The sequence below is a fragment of the Eretmochelys imbricata genome, chromosome 20 (assembly GCF_965152235.1).
Source record: "Eretmochelys imbricata isolate rEreImb1 chromosome 20, rEreImb1.hap1, whole genome shotgun sequence".
In the NCBI taxonomy this organism is placed as follows: domain Eukaryota; kingdom Metazoa; phylum Chordata; order Testudines; family Cheloniidae; genus Eretmochelys; species Eretmochelys imbricata.
The window spans coordinates 2,489,033-2,510,262 of record NC_135591.1 but is presented as its reverse complement, the minus strand read 5'-3'; the positions used below and the strand labels follow the sequence as shown (position 1 = coordinate 2,510,262).

The 21,230-nt window shown below is 54.6% G+C and overlaps 1 protein-coding gene across 3 annotated transcripts in view; it reads left to right on the top strand.

Annotated features, from left to right (window-relative positions):
- Positions 1-13,719, top strand: part of RNF41 (ring finger protein 41) — a 32,599-nt gene extending 18,880 nt beyond the window's left edge. For 2 of the 3 annotated variants that reach the window (XM_077838689.1, XM_077838690.1), the window contains 5 exons: positions 2,555-2,667; positions 8,487-8,758; positions 9,769-9,904; positions 10,541-10,644; positions 12,203-13,719. In XM_077838689.1, coding sequence (XP_077694815.1) covers positions 2,578-2,667; positions 8,487-8,758; positions 9,769-9,904; positions 10,541-10,644; positions 12,203-12,554 — 954 coding nt within the window. In that variant the 5' untranslated portion in view covers positions 2,555-2,577 and the 3' untranslated portion in view covers positions 12,555-13,719. Of the gene's footprint in view, positions 1-2,554; positions 2,668-5,115; positions 5,248-8,486; positions 8,759-9,768; positions 9,905-10,540; positions 10,645-12,202 lie in introns of those variants that run through there. The other variant, XM_077838691.1, reaches the window with a different exon arrangement.
- Positions 13,720-21,230: the final 7,511 nt, after the last annotated feature.

Genomic DNA, 21,230 nt, shown 5'->3' with positions numbered 1-21,230 from the left:
ATTTGTGACACAAACACGCTGTGGCAAAGCCACGTGAACGTATGCCTTGTGTAGTGTGGAAATGAACCTTGGACCTCCATGCAAGAGTGCCAAATGGTTTTTTGGTTAAAACTCTTAAAAAGCTGTTAATCTCCCTTTTGCTAATGGAAACCGCACTCTCAGCACTTGACTCTTCCTGGGGTGGGGGAGAGCTATCTTGCTTGGAAAACGCACCATCGTTACCACGGAGATCTTCTTTGAACTCTTGGTGTTACTGCTGACGTAAATATGGGCAGACTTGCTTTCCAGGGCTGTTGGGTTTTGGGGAAGAAGAGCTGGAACCTCCTTTGCTATCCCAGACTGTCTCTGGCATTCCTGGGCCATCTCTAGTTGCCGAGTGAACTGATGCCAGGCGACTGGATTGTGATGGGTTAGTTCAGGAACTGGGACAAAACTCAAATGCGTTTAACGCTGTTAAGAGTTTTTGGGGTACTTGGACCAATAGGATGATAGCTTTCAAATGAGTGACAGGGTAGGTGGCGACTGGCCGGCTTACCTTTTGATGTCATAATCAACCCCCTTACTGGTTGGCTTATGGAGCGGAGAGGAGCAGCTCCAGTCACAGGCCATGTGCTGACTTCTTAGTTCAAGGGTTAGGAGCCTTATGTCTCCCCATAGCAACTTTTTGGTCTAGGAAGATCCTCTGTAAGAAATGGGGGGGACCTTTTAACCATCATTGCCAGCTGCTCTGATACCCTGGAGATGTGAGTGGGGTTACCATCTTCCTGCGGGATCTATTTGGTGAGGGACCGTGAAAGGATCTTTGTCCCAGTGCAGGGCCTTGTAAAAGGTTGCGGGTAAATGCAGGAACTTCATGAGGTGCACAGGTACTCCTGTCTTTTTACCTCTGTGTACTGTGATAGCAACTACAGACCCAAACAAGGTCAGGGCCCCCCCCTCACTGGGCACTATGCTGACACCCCGGGCCCTGAGGTGGAGAGCTTGGAGGCTAAATAGAGCATGTTCCCCTGAGGGGTGGATGGTGTCACATGACTCAGACCATTCGCACCTCTGAAACATTTTGATGTTGGTTGTGATCATGTTACATAATCTCCACAGCCGTCCTCTAATGTTCCCGCACACCTGGCGTGTGTAGGAAAGACTGGAAGCCCACGGTAGCCCGGTGAATTCTGTGGGGCTCTAAAAGTCCTGTGTCTTGAGGATGCATAAGTGACTCATTAAGACACCTGGAATTAAACCAGCACCTGAAGTTTTACAGTACCGGAATCAATGGATCCGGTTCTCGAATCCTGACTTAGGAGCAGAAGAGCTGTGGGGACGTGGGAATAACTTGGGCTATGCTATTCCTGTGCTCCAGACGTTACAGGGCTCCTGTGTGAACTAGATCCCTGTCTCCATCTGGCTCTTCTGGGCACAGGGAGCAGCTAACCGCAGACAGGGTGTGGCATGCTCACCGCTCGGGCAGGCTTGCGAGAGGAGAAGCCGCACTTTAACCAAAGAACGGACACTAGGATCCCTGAGTACTGGGCAGGACGCCGGAGTTCAGGTGGCGCTGTGTAACCAGCTCGGGTTGGCTGTAGTGTGTCTAGTGCCCTGCATGGGAACCTGCTGTTGGAGAAAGGGAATGGAAGCTGCCAAAGGGAATCCGTGCAATGGAGAGGATGATCGGGATGCAGTTCTGTGGGGGAAGAAACTTGAGAAATTAGGGCTAGGGTCAGGGCTGGAAGGGACCCTCCTCGGTCATCAGGTCCAGTCCCCTGCAACCGCAGACATCCCATTCGTAAACGTATCCAGCTGGGGTCTCGCTGTTGTTTTGTGCCGTGAGGATTTCCAGACGGCGTTCCTGTAGCGGGCAGTGCCCCAGGGGCATCCGCTGCAGGGGCTCTGTGCTATTCAAATTACCCTAGCGCCTTGAGACCCTGTCTGAGTTTGCCAGCTCATTGCGCCAGGCACGGCTCAGATAGCTACTCAGGGACTGACAGAGCCTACGTAGCTGAGACGGGGTGGGAGGGGAAACGGCGGCAGAGAGAGGCAAAGTGACTTGCCCAAGATCACCCTGTGTCAGTGGCAGAGAGCGGAGCTAGAATCCTGGTGGTCTGAGCACATCTGGTGCTTGTCTGTAGGGTCCTGAGCGCTCGGTGCCTCCTCTGCCTTCTCACGCACAGACCCTTCCGTAGCGAGGACAAAAGAAGCAAGATGGGAAAAGCTGCAAGTGCAGAGGGATGAGTAATGCCTTGTGGGGGAGGGAAGTGTCCAATTGATGCTAGTTTTGCTCTCCTGCTGAGGAGCGATTCAATGCATGGAAGTGGGGCTGACAACAGGGCACCACGCCCTATTGTGTAAGGGCTTGGAGCTGGCCTGCGAGCCCCTGGCTTAGCATGCAGCAGGCTCAGGTCTGTTTCCAACTCTCCGCATTGCAAAGAGGGACTTTAAACTCCCAGATCAGGCTCTGCCTTCAGAGGAGCACAACATGAGTCTGTCCTTGCTTTCCTCCCGGTGTGATCCCCGCAGTTCTCTGCCTGCCCCTGATCTCCTTCCTTCTCTCTCTTTCCAGGGTTCTGGCGACGGTGATGAGCAATGGGGTATGATGTAGCCCGCTTTCAGGGGGATGTTGATGAAGACCTTATATGCCCCATCTGCAGTGGGGTCCTGGAGGAGCCAGTGCAGGTAGGTGCCAGAAAGAGCAATAACCAGTTCCTTTCCGCTGTCGTGATTGGCGAGATTTACAGGGGTGATTCCGTACTACGGTTTTATCCCCGTTCTAGCAAGTGCGGGTGGATGTTAAATGCACAGCCATGCATGTGTGAAAAGAGAAGCTTAATGTACAAGTGCAGCTCCGACCCTTCCGATCGTTGCTTGAAAGTAGCGGCTTGCCAAAATCAGCCTAACCAGGGTTAAATTGCTGTAATCTAACAAATACTGGTGGAAATCTGCTGAAAGCTGCTAGTATATGAACATCCTAGCTATTTCAATTCATCACTTTTAAAATGCGACTGCCCCAACCTCCGCGGGTGTCTGAGACCTACCAGAGGCTTTGGAGCTGGCGTGTGCATTGGCATTTGATGGTTCTATATAAAAAAACTTCTCCCGGCATTTTTGCATGCGGCGTGGTGTTAGGGTTCGTGTTCACCCCGGCTTCTCAGAACTCCACCTGAACCAGCTGATCACCAAACCAGCCGCCTTCCCGAAGTCTTGCTCCACACCAGCAGAAGAGAAGCTGTGTACTACAGGGGCCTGAGCTGACAGCCTCTCCCCCATCTCTTTGTGGCCGTATCCAGCGCATTGAAAGGCCAAATTGTTTTGTTGCAGAGACTCGCAAAGTGGATCTTGGTGTATTTCCACTTGCTACCAGCAGGCTGGCAGGTCTCTCCCTTCACATTTGGAAGCGTGCTCCCCTGGGCACACATCTTCCGCCTGCTTTAGGAACGTGTCAGCCTGAGGTCTGCCAGGCAGCCGTGTGGAGCAGCCGCCAACGTTCATTAAACATTCTGACTTGACCCGCCTGCCAGGCGTGATAATCCATTGGGGGAGAGCAGGGCTCCAATCCCTGTTGGACGGATGCAGCTGAAACACACACCCCCTCATCCCCCCCGCCACTGTCCCAGGAGGATACCGCCTACCAGGCACCTAGAGTGGAGCCCAGGCTGACCCATGCTTGAAGGGGGAGACAACAGTTATGTTCCCAGCAGGAACTGCGGCTCTTGGAGATGCTGGAGTCAGTATGGATCCCATGACCTGCCCTCCATCCTGGCTCTTCAAAGCCCTCAGCAGCACGGGCTTTGAATTGTGAGGGTCTTTGCTCCTTTGCGCCTGGGTCTGGGGGCACGAGGTGGTCCGGGTGCATGGGCTGCCCTGATGAGTGCTCCTGTTAAAAAACACCTCTGATCGTGCACGCGGGAGGTGCTCGTGCGTCCCCAGTGGGACCCACGCCGAGCACATCTGGGGAATCCCCGTTTCTGGAGGGTATCTGGTGACCATTCTTTTCTAGCAGCAGCAAGATTTTGGGCTCGCCGAGTCTCCTCTCCCCCTGCCCTCCTCCCTGCCACCTGTTAGGAGCAAACGTTCGGCCCGGGAAAGCGGAGGGGGTCCAAATTGTGAACATTGCGATCCTTGGGCACGTCATTAATAGCTCAGTATGTTCAGCGCTGTCTTCTCCCCCAGCACGCACACAATCCAAACGCGGGAGTCGCTTGCGCAGAGCCAGGCCAGCAGCAGTAGCCGGCGTGCCTCTTCCAGCCTTTCGCTGTGGGGAGCGGTGATTTTTGGCTCCCCGTCTTGGGAGCGTTCATCTGAAATGCCTGTGAAGCCGCAGAGCGGTACAGCGGGTGGGTTGCTCTGGGTTCTGTACAGCGGGTGGCTGCTGTTACTGTGCGGAGCCCGAGGTCTAGCAGAGGTGGGCCTGTAGATAGTTACATAACAGCTCTTGCTGTGAGCTGTCGCTCTGTGTTTGGAGACGATTGCTGGGCCCAGAAAGGGAGGAATCGTTGCAGGAGGGAGGCTGGGAATACTGTGACCCTAACTGCTCTGCTCCATACATAACATGCGCAGTGAGCAATCCTGACTGGGAAAAGCGTTCGCGTGGGTGGTCTAATGCTGGGCACGAGGGCTGAGACTTGTCCCTGGGGCTTGGATAGAGATCGTAGCAGCTGTCTCTTACAGCTGGTGGGAGGGTGAGGAGTCCTCCTTGCACCCGGGGCGGGGAGGGCGCTACCCATTCACCAACTTGTTGGAGCGGGTTCAGAGTCAGGCCGTGCGTCAGCAGGATCACGGCAGTGCTGACGGTGTGTTATCACACAGCACCTGTGCACAAAGATTTTCAGACTCCAGATCCTTCCTGAGGTCCCTGTGACCTTATGCCTGACTGCGGCAGAGGTGTTGTTCCCTTTAGGAAGTGGATTCTTTCCCTGCCCCTGATTTGCATTGTCACCCGTGCAGGGACACGAGAGGATTTAGGGTTTGCTCTGTTACCCCCTTGGGCATTTTCGCAACTGGCGGAAAAAATCCTGAAATTGCCAGATAACCAGCCTAGGATCTGAGGGATAGCAGGAACTCCAGCAAAGCCTGGGGCCTGCTCTGAGCAACTCGAGTGATGTAACTATTTTTTTTTTTTAAAAGGCCCGTTAGAGCGTGAGTGACAGTAACACAAAACTTTGCCATGAACAAATGCACTGCAGTGCGGCTAATGGAAAGTTGAGCCGCACAGGGACGTTCAGCTGGGACTCTTGATCAGCAGTGACTGCAATGCCAGTAAGTTGTGGGCAAAGTGCAAGTCACGACTCTTTGCTGGCTGATGTGTTTTGCTGCTTGCTAAGCTGTCTGTGTTTTGGCAAAAATTAAATCTGAAGTCGCATCACCAGTAAACAATTTACTGTGACTGGGGAGGGTGGTGTAGTTCGTTCTCTACAGATCTTGCATCTGTGACAGACACGTTCACTGCATTTTTCTCTGAACTGGTGTTGTGCAACTGACAGGAAGGACAAGGGGATGCAGGGGATGACCACATGGTAGGGCAGTAACACATTGCATGTCTAACAACTTCCATTCGCTCTGAACGCGAGTTGGTTGGTTTCTCAGTGGGCTAGAATGATGTAAATCCAGGCAAGTTTAAACCACTGACTTAAATTATTGATTTAAAGTAAAACATGCTGATTTAAATCAGGTTGATGCTAACTTAAACACATGCACCCATTGTACGTTTAGCGTAACACTTCATAATGAACTAAATTATAAATGCTGGATTTTAAATGTCAGAAGCAGGAGATTACTGAATTTTGCAAAACTTCTACGAGCAAAAGAACAAAATGCTGGAAATGTGAGTCTCTGACCCTGCAAACATTGTGTGCCTCGGTGTTTGTAGCAACAGATGCAAAAACTATGTTAACTGTTCTCTTAATGGCATGACGTCTGTCCCTTCAAAATGATTTTCAGTGTTAACAGTGAAAAGTTATATAACCGTTCAGTATATTATTGATGTTATTATGAATGTTCATAAGTGGCAAAATGTTCAAAAATAGCCTGAAGTTAACATCCGAAGGGTGAGATTTTCAAAGCATAAAGGCCAGATGTTTAAAGGTATTTAGGCGCCTAAGGGACATGGGTGTTCAAGTCCCATTGACTTCAAGCTGCGTTCCCTGATGGAGGAGCGTAGTCTAGCAGAAGCATTCACCTTTCTTGGCATGTGGAAATTTGATCTAGTGGAAGGTGCTGTTAGTTGCAGATACAGCACAAGCTGTTTGCATATCCACATTTGAGTTTGTGGTGGCCTGGAAGTCAGGGTGTTTATGAAGCTCCAGAATGGTCTCTTGCTGCAGAGAGGGGCCTAAAAATGTGAAATTCTTGGCAGAAAATAAATCGAGGTAAAATCTGAAATTCAGGTAACAATTCTGACCCTAATTAAAACCTCCGCTTTAGCAATTTCAGACTGTCCAGTGGGGAGAAAGTAAAGAACGAGCAACATGTTAAAAATGGATTGGAATTTTGTAAATGTTCTAAATAAAAGCACTTTTTTAAAAAATCAGAACTTTATCCAGCTTGGCCCCTGATTTCCTTTCCAAGAGAGCTGAGCCTCCCGCCTCTCCCAGAGAAGTCAGGGGGCTTTGGGATTTCTCAGTCCGTCCTGAAGATGAGACTTCTGATCTTTCGGACACCCCTCGTGTGGTGGCCAAGTACAGCACTCGACCGGCTCTATGGCACCGAAATTAACCGTCGTATCCAAGGCCACCCAGCAAGTCCACATTGCACTGCACGGAGTAAATTCAGGAATCTGGACTCGCCATGTCCTGCCTCTCAGGGAGCGTCCCAGTCTAGTTACCTGGCACCTCTGCGTTCGCGTCCTTGCCTTGGCTGGGAAGGGGCCGTTCGTATGCCTGAAGGAGGGGCGTGGTACGGCACAGCTGGGCAAGCACCATTTCCAGGGGGAAAAGAAATCGGTTTGTTGTGGTTGGAGAAGCTCTCCTAGAAAGCTCCTAGCGACACGAGTATGTAAACAGGATCCTGGCCAGCCTGGTGTTGCCACGGCCTGTTAAACTGACGCCCGGAACAGGGGCTCCCTGGTAACGGCTACAACCCTGGCAACCAAACGTTCCAGTGTCACGGAGACTCCCGGTGCTGAGTGCCGGGAGCCGACTCTCCAGTGCGGTTTGGGTTCTGCTCTGGCTTGTGTCTGTCTATTTCCCGGGGGCAGGAGGAGTTAGCAGAGTTGATGGGAAAGATTTCAGCCCGGGGGGGACAGCCCGGGCTGCAGAGAGCTGGTTCTCAGTCTCGCTGCAGTGAGACACGCTGTTAACCAAGGGCGAGAGCAGGGCCTCGGGTCGGGGGCAGTGCCCTAGGCGGGTGCGAAGGCCAGCAGAGCAAATAGATCATGAAGGAGAGCCAGAGCCACCAGGCCAACCAGAGTAAAATCTGGAACTGAGGGTCTTCTTCCCCCTACTTCCAAAAATATTCCTACCGACAGGAGAGGGGTTGGGGCCAGCTCCCTTCCCTGGGGTGTCCAAGCCAAACCTGCCTGGGGCTGCGAGCCCACGTGCCAGGTCACAAACCCACTCAATTCGGGGGCCTTCTCAAATGGAGGGTTTGGGGCAAGGGTTTGGACCCTTCCTCCTGCCCTGGGCCACCCTGCAGAGTCCAATGAGACCATGATGGGAAGCAGTCAGTTCCACCCTCAGCAGCGGGGAGCTTTCCATTGTGCCACGCCCTGCACTCGCTCTGTTGTCTTCTAGTAACCGCAGCTGCCTTCATTTTCCAAGGTGGTGAGGCCAGTGAGTCGGGGTGTCTAATGGGTCTAGATCAGTGTCACTGAAGGGTGCTTCTGGAAACGTTACGAATGATGCTATTGAATGGGCTGAGGAAGGCTAATGCAAGAACTGCCCCCGAGCGTTCTGCCTGCTGGGTACTTCGGGGCTTGCTGGCCTCCAGGCAGCGGAGTTCTTCTCTCGGCCCAGTGTCCTGCAGCTTTTGGACAGATTTAACCCTTGACCGTCTGACCCACCCCTGTGTGGACTTGCAGCTCTGGATTTCTGCTTTCCGGAGGAGGAGCTGATGTGTTTCTTGCCCCTAAACGTAACACTTGTACAACTGTAACTTAAGCCCAGTGACAGCTTTCGCCTTCCTGCTGCAGACCTTGTAACACCCAGCTGGGTAAATACAGTGAAGTACCATTCTAAACCGCTCCTGAAAAATGCATCCATTTAGCATCCCAACCCTTCGTGGCCCGTCAAGCCTGCATTTAAAGAGACAGTAGCATCTAGTGGGTGGAGCGGGGCAGCATGTGACAGCTCTTGCGCTATGCTCAGGGCTTTGCGAGCTGGGGGATGGATGGGGGGAGTGTTTCCTCACCTCCCAGGCATGGTTGAGAGGCGGGATGGACGATATTTGCAGGCCTGGTGAAAGGTGCCGGCTTTGCCCATCTGCCCTGGGCTTTTGCGGGCGGAGAACAAGGCTGGGGGTCGGGGTAAGTCACTGCATCCTGCGGTTCCTTCCCCATGCAGGCTCCGCATTGTGAGCACGCCTTCTGCAACGCCTGCATCACCCAGTGGTTCTCCCAGCAGCAGACCTGCCCCGTGGACCGCAGCGTCGTCACTGTGGCCCACCTCCGCCCCGTCCCCCGGATTATGCGGAACATGCTCTCCAAGCTGCAGATCACGTGCGACAACGCTGTTTTCGGCTGCACGGCGGTCGTGCGACTCGACAACCTGATGTCTCACCTCAGTGACTGCGAACATAACCCAAAGCGGCCAGTGACATGCGAGCAAGGATGTGGGTGAGGATTATTCTTGCTGGATTGTTTCCTGGGGCTGAAGGGGACCGGAGAGAGGGGAGGGTCTGGCTCAAGTTTTAAAGGCACTGAGGCCTCGAGTAACTTGGCCTGAGGGTTATACTCTCAGACAGCCTGCTCCTGGGGGTGAGGCCAGACTTGTAGCCACCCGTGAGGCAGCGACAGAGCTGGGGAGAAAGCTGATCTCCCCCACAGGCTGGGAGTGCACAGGGCTCGGTAGATGCCAGCGGTGCTCCACAGGGGAGGGCTATCCAGGCTTGGCCATCACAGCTCAGTCTCTGAGCCTGCTGGCAGCTGGTGTCTTGCTTGTCTTTAAACTTCATTTTACCTGCCCTGGATTTCCAGCCCTGGAGACTGGGGGCGACTTTCCTAAGGTCCAGGTGGCAGTTAGGAACCTAAGTCAGTGAGACATCTAACCTCGTATCCACGGAACAAGGTGTAGCATGAGCAGCACCTTCTACCCACGCCCGCTTCCCCCAGGTCGGCTGGAGCAGGGCAGTCGGTCTCCGGCCTCAGTTTCTCTGTGAGTTGTTGGCTGGGTATTATGATGCATGAGCTGTGCGGAGACCATTGGCTGTCCAGTGGGGAGGGGGCTAGTGATCCCAGCTGGTCTGGAGGTGAGTGGCTCCGTATAGTAGGTCTAGCTACTCCAGGGCCTTGTCTCCAGGGGTGGCCAGCACCAGACAATCAGAGAAGAGTGAAAGAACCCTGCAGTAAGCAGATGTAGAGTCACCCACCCCGCCCCTCCCCTGACCTCATCCTGATCCCTAATGGTTAGATCAGTTTGAACCCTGACTCATGAGAGCTTAAGATCCCGTCCAAAACGCCTGTGGTTAATTATAATTCAGGCTAGTTTGATGTCTCGCTGCAAGTCCCCCACATTTCTGAGTTTGTCGTGGGAGCTGGGTGGGTTCTGATGCTCCTTGCTAATCCCGAGCCCTGGTCTGCTCTGTCTTCCCCTGCCATCCATTCTCTCTCTCTCTCTCTCTCTGCAGCTTGGAAATGCCCAAAGATGAGCTGCCGAATCACAACTGCATCAAGCACTTAAGGTCGGTGGTGCAGCAGCAGCAGACGAGAATTGCCGAGCTGGAGAAGACTTCAGCGGAGCACAAGCATCAGCTAGCTGAGCAGGTAGCCGCTTTCACGTGGGTGTCCGTGGGTGGGGTTCTAGTCTGCTCCGGCCCCCTAGGCTAACAGCTTCTCTTGCCGGGTGGACTCTTACCTGGCACAAATATTGGACAAACGAATCCGATGGTTAAAAACCAAAGGCAACTTGGTAGACCACTAGGTTCTAGCGTGTGCAGTGTCTGTTTGAATGGGAGCTTCCTCTCCCAGCTCCAGGCTGTTTGTCCCGCATCGAAATCCTTGTCCCGTGGGCTCCCCTCCCAGCGGGAGCGTTGTGCTCTGAGCTCACAGGATTCGGACGCAGGGGAGGATGGCAGCACTCCAGGTACTCTGACCTCGGTCTGTTCCATGAGCTTTGAGGCTCCCCAGGCGGGCCCACTGGGACACAGAGAATGAGCAGGAAAAATAGTGAAGGGTTAATTTTTTAAAAACTCTGCTTCCACCACCTGAGTGTTAATGAGACAGCCAGGTCCCCTGCTGCTGTCCCGTGTGGGGCTGTACATAACAAACCTTCTGTTCAGTGCCTGGATTGCAACCCATTCCCAGCCCTACTTACCTGCGGGAAGTGGGGAGGGCAGGTCTGTGTGTGTGAGAGACTCCTGCCTGTTGCAGACATCTCTCCATTTGCCCTCCCTCTTGCAGAAACGGGACATCCAGCTGCTGAAGGCCTACATGCGAGCCATCCGCAGCGTCAACCCCAACCTGCAGAACCTGGAAGAGACCATTGAATACAATGAAATCCTAGAGTAAGTGCCGCTGGTAACGCACAATCCCAGTTACAATGGGGGCATGCCTCGGTGAGTAGGTGTTCGGGAGGCAGACGCAGGGGACTGATGCGTCAGCTCAGCTGGCAAGACTTGGGAACAGTCATTAAATCTCCCCAGCAGATTCAGGACCAAGCTAAGCGAGCCACAAGAAAACCCATAATCTTAAAGCAAGCAGGACGTCGCTAAGGACGTTGTGCTAGAGACCGAAGTCTGGCGAATCAGCCCTGTTCATGTTACAGGTCCCACCAGCTGTAAAATTCTGTACCTGCAGCCAGTTCGAAACCAGTGAGCTGCCGGCCCATGTCCTGCCCATGAAAATGGGGCTGGAAGAAATGGCTCTGGAGCTGATCCTTGCACTGTACCTTGCACCGGACAGATGGGAACTGGTGGAAGGGTCAACTCAGCACAGCTCAGGAAAACTGAATTAACCAGAGTTAATAAAACGGCATCAAAAGAACAGGGAGAAGCTTTACTCCAGGGGTTCTCGGACATGGACGTGGGTGGTCACTGGAATTCTGGTGCATCTGCTGCTTGGACATGGAAGCCTCTTCAGGTGCCTGGAAAGCTGGAAAATTGCAGCTTCTCTCCCCGCCACATCTGCTGCCATCGGAGGTTAACACTGTCCTGGGCAGGGGTGGATGCTAAATGGTCATGGTGGGTCTGAGAGGCTGGAGGGAAGCAAGCCCATGAAGAACTTTGAAGGCCATCTTGGGTAGCTGGGAAGCCAGAGATGTGGCCCCACTTTCTGGAGCAAGACCTTGGGAACATGCTTGGCTGGCTCACGTAGGGTGGACCAGAGAGAGGACTTTCATTCATCGCCAAGTTGCAGTTACGGCCTGGAAAAGGAGTTTGATGGGAAGGAGGTTTTGTGAAGGGGGCGAGGGAGGGGCCGTGATTTAAGGTCCAGAAGAACTCCGAGGCCTCTGACTTCAGGAGCAACTTACTGTGAGTTAAGGAGAAAGGAGGAGAGCAGGGACATGGGGCAAAGGGCTCTGTATTGACAGATGTCCGTCCCTGAAGCAGTTAGTACTAGGAAGTTGTGGGGTAGCCAGATGTCCCTCCAACATTGCTTTTAGCTACTTGAGTCTGGCAGATTGTTTTCTGTCATGGGCATGATCTCTAACTGCATCGGTTTCTGTGCCATGTTCTCCTTCCAGCCTCATCCCTTCTCTCCACCAGAAGAGAGTGCAACCCCAGTGGTGCCCAAGGGAGCGGCTGGCTCTAACATCCATTCTCCACTAGGTTTTATGAAAGAAAGCTGGTGGGTTTTCTGGATCCATCCCAATTTCACCCAGAGGGGGCACTTGAGTTCGCTGGCACTGCCCTTTCTGAGACCTTTATAAGCTGGCTCTATGTTCTGTAGACACCCCAGAAACTCTGACAATCTTTGATGTGGCCAGCCTGCCTCTGAGGATCATGCTGAAGTAGCCATCTTGCATGTCTCGTTCTCTGGCAGAGCAGTCCCTGCCTGCCTGTTAGCACTTACTGTCTCCTGGGTGCCCCTGTATTTTACCCATGGTGTCTTGGTGTCTTACAGGTGGGTGAACTCCTTGCAGCCTGCCCGGGTGACGCGATGGGGCGGGATGATCTCCACGCCGGATGCTGTGCTCCAGGCGGTCATCAAGCGCTCGCTGGTGGAAAGCGGGTGCCCCACCTCCATCATCAACGAGCTGATCGAGAACGCCCACGAGCGGAACTGGCCGCAGGGCCTGGCCACCCTGGAAACCCGCCAGATGAACCGGCGCTATTACGAGAACTACGTGGCCAAGCGCATCCCCGGCAAGCAGGCCGTGGTGGTGATGGCCTGCGAGAACCAGCACATGGGGGAGGACATGGTGCTCGAGCCGGGGCTGGTGATGATATTTGCACATGGAGTGGAGGAGATCTAAAGACTTTTAAAGAGAGAGAAACATTTTGTGCTTGAAAAAAAATAACTTGTCTAAGCCGCTGACTCTTCTCCCCGCCCCCGTCAGTCACAGCATTATGTCAGGGCATTATTCCTCCAAGCGTGTGGCTCGTAATTTAAAAAGCGATTAAAGGCCTCTGGCAAACGCTCCCTCGTCACGCTGGGCAGTCACCCAGCATCAAATGCAAAATGCGGTTTGCCTCTTGCAGCAGATCCGCCTCCCAGTCCAGTGTCCGTGTGGCTTCTAACTGGCTTTGAAAAGCACACAGCCCCTCGAAACCACTGCGGGCTTTAGAGCAGGCCTGCTGGGGCCTGAAAGCTGACACCTCTGCCATCGTCCTGGCCTCCTGGCGTAGTCCAGACCAAACGGGCCAGCGGATCTCGGCATGGTGCTGCCCTGGGGTGACCCAACCGCACAGTGTTCACATCTGCGCCGAAGCTTTATTTTTCCCCACCACCCCCATCCCGGTTTCTTTCCTCACTCTGAGGCACCTTTGTGAAAGCCACAGCTCTCCAGCCGGGCTCACGTACGCCTGCGTGGTGTGCGGGACTGCAAAGGCAGGTCTCGCTTTGCAGCCTTTGGTGGGAGGTGGGAAGGGGGATCCTGCTCAGATCGCTGATGGTTCAGCCGGGGGGCTAAGCTGCAGACATGAGTGATGCCAAATAACCGCCCCCTTCTCCCCACAAGTGAGTAGTGAGTTCAACATAACGGCGTTTTGCAGCCAAACAGCTGAGCCATCGAGCAAATGCGCTCTGGAGCTTGGCCATGTGGCCTTATGCTGCGTTGGGGAGAAACCCGGCTTCACGGGGGAATTCGAAGTGGAACTAAACTCTTTCCTTCGACAGCCCTCCCACTCTGAGCCTACCGGACGCTCTGAGCGAGGAGACGGACTCCAGAAGCCTGTTATGTGGACAGCCTCTCTACCTGCCAGTGAAGGTAGAAAGCCTCCACTTCTTGCCCAGAACCTAGATTCAGCTGTCCTGTTTGTGTGTGCGTTGAACAGTCGACAAAGAGCTTTATGTATTTTTTCAGACACTTGTGATTGTGATTCGGTTTTTTTGTACCTTTTTTTGCCTTGTTTGTATTTTTTCCCTTTTTATTTTATTTTTTAAATACAGTGGCCAGAAATGCTGCCAGGTTCAATTAAGTTTATTTGTCGGGAATTTAATTTATTTGCATTTGTGGGATTTTTTTTGCGGGGGGGGTGGGGTGGGGGTTGGTTTTTGTTCCTTTCTTTCAGTGTTTGTCTTGCCTGGAGACTTTGTTTCCTCTTTTTAGTTCATTGTTTTGTGCCCAAGGTGGCTGCGTGTGGGACAGGGAGTGAATTGTCAATAAATAAGAGGTTATGATTGCTTTAATCCAGACCTTGACACTACCATCCCTTTGGAGACTGCTTGCATCTCTTTGGTCCTCTGAATAGCTTGAGCCTCCCCAGCTGCTAGCCAGAAGCTGGGAATAGGGCAACATAAATTGGCCGGGTAAGAGTTTGAATTCCCAGTTAACTGCTCCACAAACAAGCACCTCTCCTGGGTTCCCGTTCAGTCGGTCAACAGCGGAGCTCCCTCCGCCGCTGGCAAGGACTCGTACTGAGATCAGACCCCCCCATCCCTCTGCCCCAGCTGTCTGCCGTACCCTGCCCCAGCTGGCAGAGCAGCCCTGCAAAAGTGAGAGTTCTTGGAGACCATCTTCAGGGGCAGCAGCTGTCCAGTGGGTGATTACCCCGCAGACCATCTCCATTGCTGAAATGGGAGCCTGCCTAGATGTAGGCTCCGTAAGAACTATGTTTCCCATCATGCCTCACTCTGATTGGCCTCGGTCAGCCCAGCTGTATGACGCTAGAGAAAGGTAGAGGGTGGCTGAGGGTCTTGGAGGGAGCTAGAAGTGCCTCCCGGTGCTCTGAGCAGAGGAGGCCTCCCCTCGCCCAGCTGCCTGTTACAAAGGTGTGTCCCCTTTTCTTCTGGTCCTGGAGCTGCAACGCAGACCATGGGCAGGGAGACACTGCATGAGAACTATTGCTCTCGAGCCGCAGCAGCGGGTTTTGTTTCACGCTGTCCAGATACTGTTTCCAGTTTCCCTCCACTGTTTGGTGGACATCGGGGAAGCCTTTGCGTCCTGCTTTAGAGGCTCTGTAAACTGCAGCAGGAGTTCAGTTTGGCATTCACCTTTACCACCCGGCCTGCCTGGGCGGAGTTTTTAGGGTCCTTCTTTTAATGCATTTTTGTTTCTCTTTCAACTGGCAAATTTGCTCATGTGGGTTGGTTTGTTTTTGTTTTAATGCAGCATATTTCTTGACGAAATCCAGCTAGTTCTCTGTTTCAGGACATGGCTTGGCTTTCCCCCTGCAGTTGTAGAAGCTCTTTGTTGGGTAACTTCATAGTTTTCCGTGTGTCTCGTATCCTACGTTACAAGCATCTGGCGTGTTCTTCAGAAGTCGGATCAGTTTGAGGTATGGAGCGGGTTGTGTTTGAACTCACGTCTCGATGATGACGTGTGTAGAAGGGGAATTATTGGGTGGGAGCTCTGCCCAACCCAGACCCTTATGCTCAGGAATTAGAAAAAGCTGCTAAATCCAACCTGGTAACTGTATCTGGCTAGCTGTTCTCTTTTAAAAAAAAAACAAAAACAAAAAAAAAAACTGATTCCCCGCCTCCACTAGACCCTTCGCTTCCAGAGATGGCCTCCGTCTCCTTTCCATTGGAGGAACTGGGCGCTCGGAAATCAGACTAGACTTGCAATGGTGTCTTCGCTGGTTGTGTCTTGTGTGTGCTGTTTAATTGTGTTGACTGCACTAATAAACTGCCTTTTCTTGACTCTCCAATCCTTCATTCCGATCTCCGGGGGCTTTCTCCTGCATGGAAACCCTGCAAAACCTGCTTCTGCTTTTCCGTGACCTTTCCTTGCCAGCTGCCTGCAGTTCACACCTTGCTGTATACTCTCTACAGACTTCTACCACTGGAAATGACCCTATAACTGAGCCTCTGCCTAATAGCTAGTTCTCTATGCAAGTCCCTTGTTCTGGTGCCAGCTAGAAACCAGTATCGGCCGTGCACCGCGGCTGGAGTCCCCCAGCATGAGCACTCCTGGAAGGGTTATTACTCTGCTGCACAAAGGAATCCCAGAGAATACCCTGGAGGGGCGGGGGGGGGCTGCGTTCCAGCCGACACCATCCTGAGCGCTTGACGAGCCTGGCGTTTCATTGGAGTTTTGCAAGAATCTGATGCAGGGACAGCTGGGCTCTGCTCTGCTAACAAAAATCCTTCAGCTGATCCAACCAGGTGACTTGCTGCAGGGCCACTTCGGTAGCTCACAAAGCCCTGGGGGGTTTTCTGTTGGATGAGCCTCTAGACGGGAGGTTAACCCCGTATGCAAGGGGCTGGGGCAAGCTTGCTGATGGCCCGAAATTATGACGGACTCCTCAGGAAGTCTTCCCCCCTCCCCCTCAGCTAGGGCCAGCCCACAGCATTTCAGGGGGGTAGGGACGAGTGTATTTGGGGAAGAGAGCATTTGACTGTTGTGTTCACATGGCCCCCGGTCCTGCCAGACCTGAGCTCGTGTTCGTCACGAAACTGGCTTCTCTGTAAGCTCCGTCTGCTTCGCCACTGAACGGTCCCCTCCGCGCTCCTGCCCCGGGTTTGGGCTCCGTCCCCCGGGGTGTTCAGCAGTAGCGTGTTTGGACGTGGCGGCTGCACCCCTTCCCTCCAGGGCGTTCATATCCACAGCTGGGCTCTCTCTTCTCTTAGCTCTGGCTTGACGGGTTAGCTGCCAATCTTTCATTTTGGAGAGAAGCGGCTCTGCTGCCTTCACCCTCTCCTAGCGTTTTCCTGAGAGTGGCGTGCACCCCCACCAGCAGCCTGGAAGTGCCGCCAATCACTGCCTGGGTTTGCAGAGAGCCTGAAACAACGGCTCTGAGGTGGAATTACCCCCAGTCAGCCCAACGGTGCTAATTCAGAGGCCAGTAGGGATACTGTAAATGTCCCCATTCTTGCAGGCAGTGAAAGAGTTCTCAGCGGGGAGGAAAGATCTGCTTTGCAAGGCTCTGTTCCGGCAGGAGCCCCTGGCTGCCAGCACTTATCCAGGACCCAGCCCGGATTGGAGGCTACGCTGCTCAAGCCATTGCAAAGTTAGCAGCAGAAGTGTCCTAGGGTGGGGAGGAGGGGGATGGGGGCATGGCGGGCTGGGACTGGACCTTTTGCTTATACTTTAGGGAAGTGTGTGTGTGAATTCTCCTGCTTATTCTTAAGCCTCAAGTATCAGGAAGGCCGATTCTGCCTGGCTCTGATGGATGGTTTGCTGGATGTGGGAGTCCTTTCCCGAGAGGTGGGAGGGGGTGGTGGTGAATCTTTGACCAACTCCCCCCTTCTCCAAGCATTTGATGGGTCTCTGAGTGCAACAGGTGTTGGCAAAAGCATCATTTTGAAATAGTCTGAATAAAGATTGTTCCCCTGCCCTTGCGGTCGGGTCGGCTCCCCACCTGGCTCCCCCTGGGGCTCAGGGGCAAACAGCCGAAATGTTTAACACAACCTCTCTGCCGCTCAGGAGCCCTAACAGGCTTCCCACCCCAAAAAGACAGGTGTGGGGGGGTTTAAATACAAACTCCCTCCCCCTCCCTCCCTTTCATGTCTGTCCCCTTTCATGAGTAACTCAGCCTCTGGGAGCCTAGTTCCGTCCCAGGGCCGTTCTGTGATGGAATCTGTCCCCAAGATGTTGGAATTGCTCCTTCTGCCCCGTGATGGGCTCTAGGTGACTTTATTCTGGAAGTAGAGGCCCACAGGCCTGCTGCCATCGGCGCCTTCGTCCCGAGCTACCGTTACCCTCTGCGGGGCGAGAGATCCCCCGCAGTAGCGCTGGACAGGGAGATTTCAGCAAACCAATAAAGTGCCTGAAACCACTATTGCTTATTGCTAAAAGCAGCCACGGCAGCAGGCCGTAACGGGGGCACGCAGCAGCCTCATGAAAGAACCCGGGTACCAGCCCCTTAGTCTTCCATACGCTCCCTTGGGGCCCTGTGTGCTCTGGGGGCGGGGGAGGAGAGCAGGGGCTGGCCCCACTCCACTGTCTGCTCTGCGCTCTTCCCCCTCTGTGGTCCTGGCTTTATTCCAGCGGCCGGGTGGGGTCCCCCCCCCATGAGGACCAGTTCTGGTGCACACTGGTTCCCGAGGCTGCCGGCTGGAAGGATGATGTGACGGGTTCTCCGCTTGTTCAAACGGCCTCCGGCTCTTCCAGGCACCGGGCTGACAGCGTCTAGTTCCTCCGTTTCCTCCCCCACCCAACACCCGTGCAGCTGGGCGGCCAGGCCAGACGCTCTTCAGGCCCCTTCCTCCTGCGATCGGGCTGGGTTCTGCTGGCTGCAGCCGGCATCCGCTTTCCCTCCGGCGCTTTGCGACACCAGAAGTACCGCCGTCATCTCCTTCTCCAGCTTGGGCCTCTGAGTGTTTTGCGAGAGGGGGAAGCCTCATTAAATGCTCCCCGCGGGATGGCGGGTTCTGTCTTGAATCTCCCAAGCCCCCGTCCCTTAACCGTCCTTCCCCTGCACTGATCCAACTGCCCCCGTGCTTGTGGGGGGGGAGCATGGCAGCTGGTTAAGCCATGCCCAGCACCATCCAGGGGCAGGATGGGTTTGTACAGAGCGTGGGCCACAGGAGGCCAGGCCCAGGATGGGGCTCCGAGGTGCTGGAGCAGTGACCATCAGGCCGCGTGCGGGTTCAGCAGCATTGGGACGGGGGTGGAATCTTAGCCGGGGTTCCTGGGGAAGCGTCATGGGCCAGCAAACGACCGGGAGTGGCGAGGGGTCAGGCGGCATCTCCGCGTAGTCCCGTTTTTCTCTGCCTTGGCCTGGAGGGTCCCTTCTGCGCAACGCCACTACGCAGGAAAGCAACAAACCAGCCTTTGCTTACAGGATGGGACGCTCCTGCCCCTCCCAGGAAATGCCCACCGGCTTCTAAGCCTTGTGACCAGCAGCTTGTTCTGTCTTTCCCCTCCTTCAGCCGGGCCTAGGAGGCACCCGGCAAACGCCTGCAGGGTGGGCGAGAGCCTATTGTCCCGGGGTCCCAAACATGCCCCATCTACTGACGCTAGATGGGCAGAATTCACTTTATTTGATCGTTTTGAGGGAGAATATTGCTGATTTTAGCTCTTTGATTTTTTATCGATTTTTTTTTTTTTTTTTTTTTTTAATTTTAAGTTGCACAAAATTCTGGGTCTTTAGCCTTTTTTTACATTGATTTAAATTTGCTGGGAACTTATGGCAGGGAGAGGTCAGGACCTGATGATGGAATGAGGTTCAAAAAGCTTCTGGAGTGTTTTGTCACTGTCACATCTCGAAACACACCGGAAGTCACCCTGCTACCTTCTCGAGCAGCGTTTCTCTCACTTTGCTGCTGTGTGAACTGGTTTGGGGGCAGGTTGTGAGTGCTCTGAAACAGACGGGCCCGCTCTTACCCATCCACATCTAACCCCAGTCACCGTGACGCGCACAGCCTGGGCTCTACGTGTCCTGCCAAAGGCTAGGAGTGCGGGGAAGGTGCAACCATGGGCTCTGCCTAAGGCCCGGGGAGCTGGTTCTGTGGCTGGAGTAGACAGACAATCCTTAGCACTAAGGGCTTGGGGAAATTGACCGCCGGCCAGGCCCTCGGGTCCCCATGTGCCTTCAGGGGAGAGCTGCTGGCGTTTCATGGTTACAAGGGTCACCAACGTCCCCCATGGCTCCCTCGTCTTGCATGGCTCGTGGATGTCCAATTTCTTCTCCCCATTTCGATCTCTGCTCTGCTAATGATCAGCCTGGGCCTGGCAGGGTGCCCCGGCGGCCGGGGGGAGCAGGTGCATTTACTTCCCATCTTCTAGCTCCAGAAGAAGAAAGGCGAGGCCTAATCCAGCTTCAAGAGACCTGGCTCTGCTGCTACCCTGTGACCCTGGGCACCTTGCTGCTGCTTTCTGTGCCTCTGTTTCTCCTCCCACCCTGGGGTCTGGTTGCTGTAGATGGTAAGCAACCCAGGGCAGGGACGCCCTCCACACTGTGTACAGCACCCTGCACCTCTGATGGCTGTTGGGGCTTCTAGCCACTGTTGTGATGCTGCTGTGTGGGGGGCGGGCATGTAGCAGCTTGTACCCCCATCTCATTTCCCCCGCCCCTTTGCTGTCTGCTCATGTGGCTGGGGGGCAGGGAGTGCTAATTGCCACGCACCACACGGCTGACTCCACCTCTCGTGTCTCATCACAGGCTGTTGGCTCCCGTGGGTGGGGTCTGGCTTTGTTATGGGGGGCGGGGGCAGTGCTTAATTTGTGCCAGGGCTGAGCCCTGGCACCTCCAGGCCCGGCAGTTCAGAGCCCCGGCACCTCTGGATGTGCTGCAGCAGTTGTGGATGTAAAAAAAATCCTCGAGCCCTGGCTGCTCTTTCATTACGAATTCAGCACTGGGGGGCTGCCGATCCCTTCTTGGAGCTTTTCTGTGATGCTGCGGTACCCGCACGACCGTCAGCTCACCTGGCCTCAGCCAGCTGCCATCCTGCCACCAGCCATGCTCCTCCAGCAGGCCGCCAACCCTCTGGGAGGAGCCGGATCTCTCAGCCCAAGCAGGGAAATCCTCGGCGGCTCAATGGTGTGAGGCTGGACTGGACCAGATACTAGATGGCTCCAACGCTGGGCTACAAATGAATGAGAATCGCCCTGGACGCTGGCACCAACAAGCTCCTAGCTTGGACTCGGCTTTATTTTCCTTGGTTTTAATTTGTCCAAAGTGGCCCTGAGCTGCTGAAAATGGCCTAGCGGAAAGGGTGGCAGGGGGCCGGGACACCAGCCTGTGAAGCTTGTGCTCGGAGCTATGGGGGCAGGTTCGGCGCCCGACTCCATGGGCTGCTGAGAGCTCTTTGAACTGGGCAGGGTGGGGAGACACCACCCCAGCCCACACCGTGACCCAGACCCTGCTTTCCAACAGGCCTTGTCCGGGGGGCTCTATGAGCCACCCACAAATAAAATACATTGGGGGTGATGGGAGTGACCCCAGAGTCCTTATATTCGAATGCATTGGCTGACGTCTTCCGCTGCCCCCTACTGGGGGCATAAACCATGTGAACCTCTGCTTCTCCGGGGAGATTCTCCCTGAGCTCAAGGGGCAGGTGCTGCACCTGCGAGGGGCACGGTGGGGTGAGCCATGGTGTGGCCCTGCAGCCCGTGACGCTGAACTGGGTCAGAGCTGGCGCCAGGTCGCCCCCGGGAGTGGGGAGCGGTGCGGCAGCTGGGGGGGAGATTCAAACCCTTGTGGCTGGCGGGATCCCCACCCCGCACCCTGCCATCGCCCTGTTTGAACGCTGCTTGGGCGGAGAATCCAAAGCGAGAGCTGGTTGGCTCTTGGGGGGCAGGGGCGGTGTCTGTGCTCTGGGCCTGTACAGCGCCTAGCACATCAGGCTCCCGGGTGTCTCCCGGTAGCGTCTAGAAGCCCCAGTCAATGAGTGAGGCGGAGCAGCTGCCCCACCCAACGTCCCACCCCCAGCCAAGTGCAACTGGAGCCTCGCCCCATTGGGCTGCCTTAGGGGGCCCTCTGCTGGCAGGATGGCGCTGCCAGGCTACCGCCCCCAGTTTGCCGTGGGTCCCAGTGACAGCCCGGGTTGGGCAGCTGTGACTGAGGTGGCTCCATGCCCAGGAGCCACATACACGTAGGAAGGG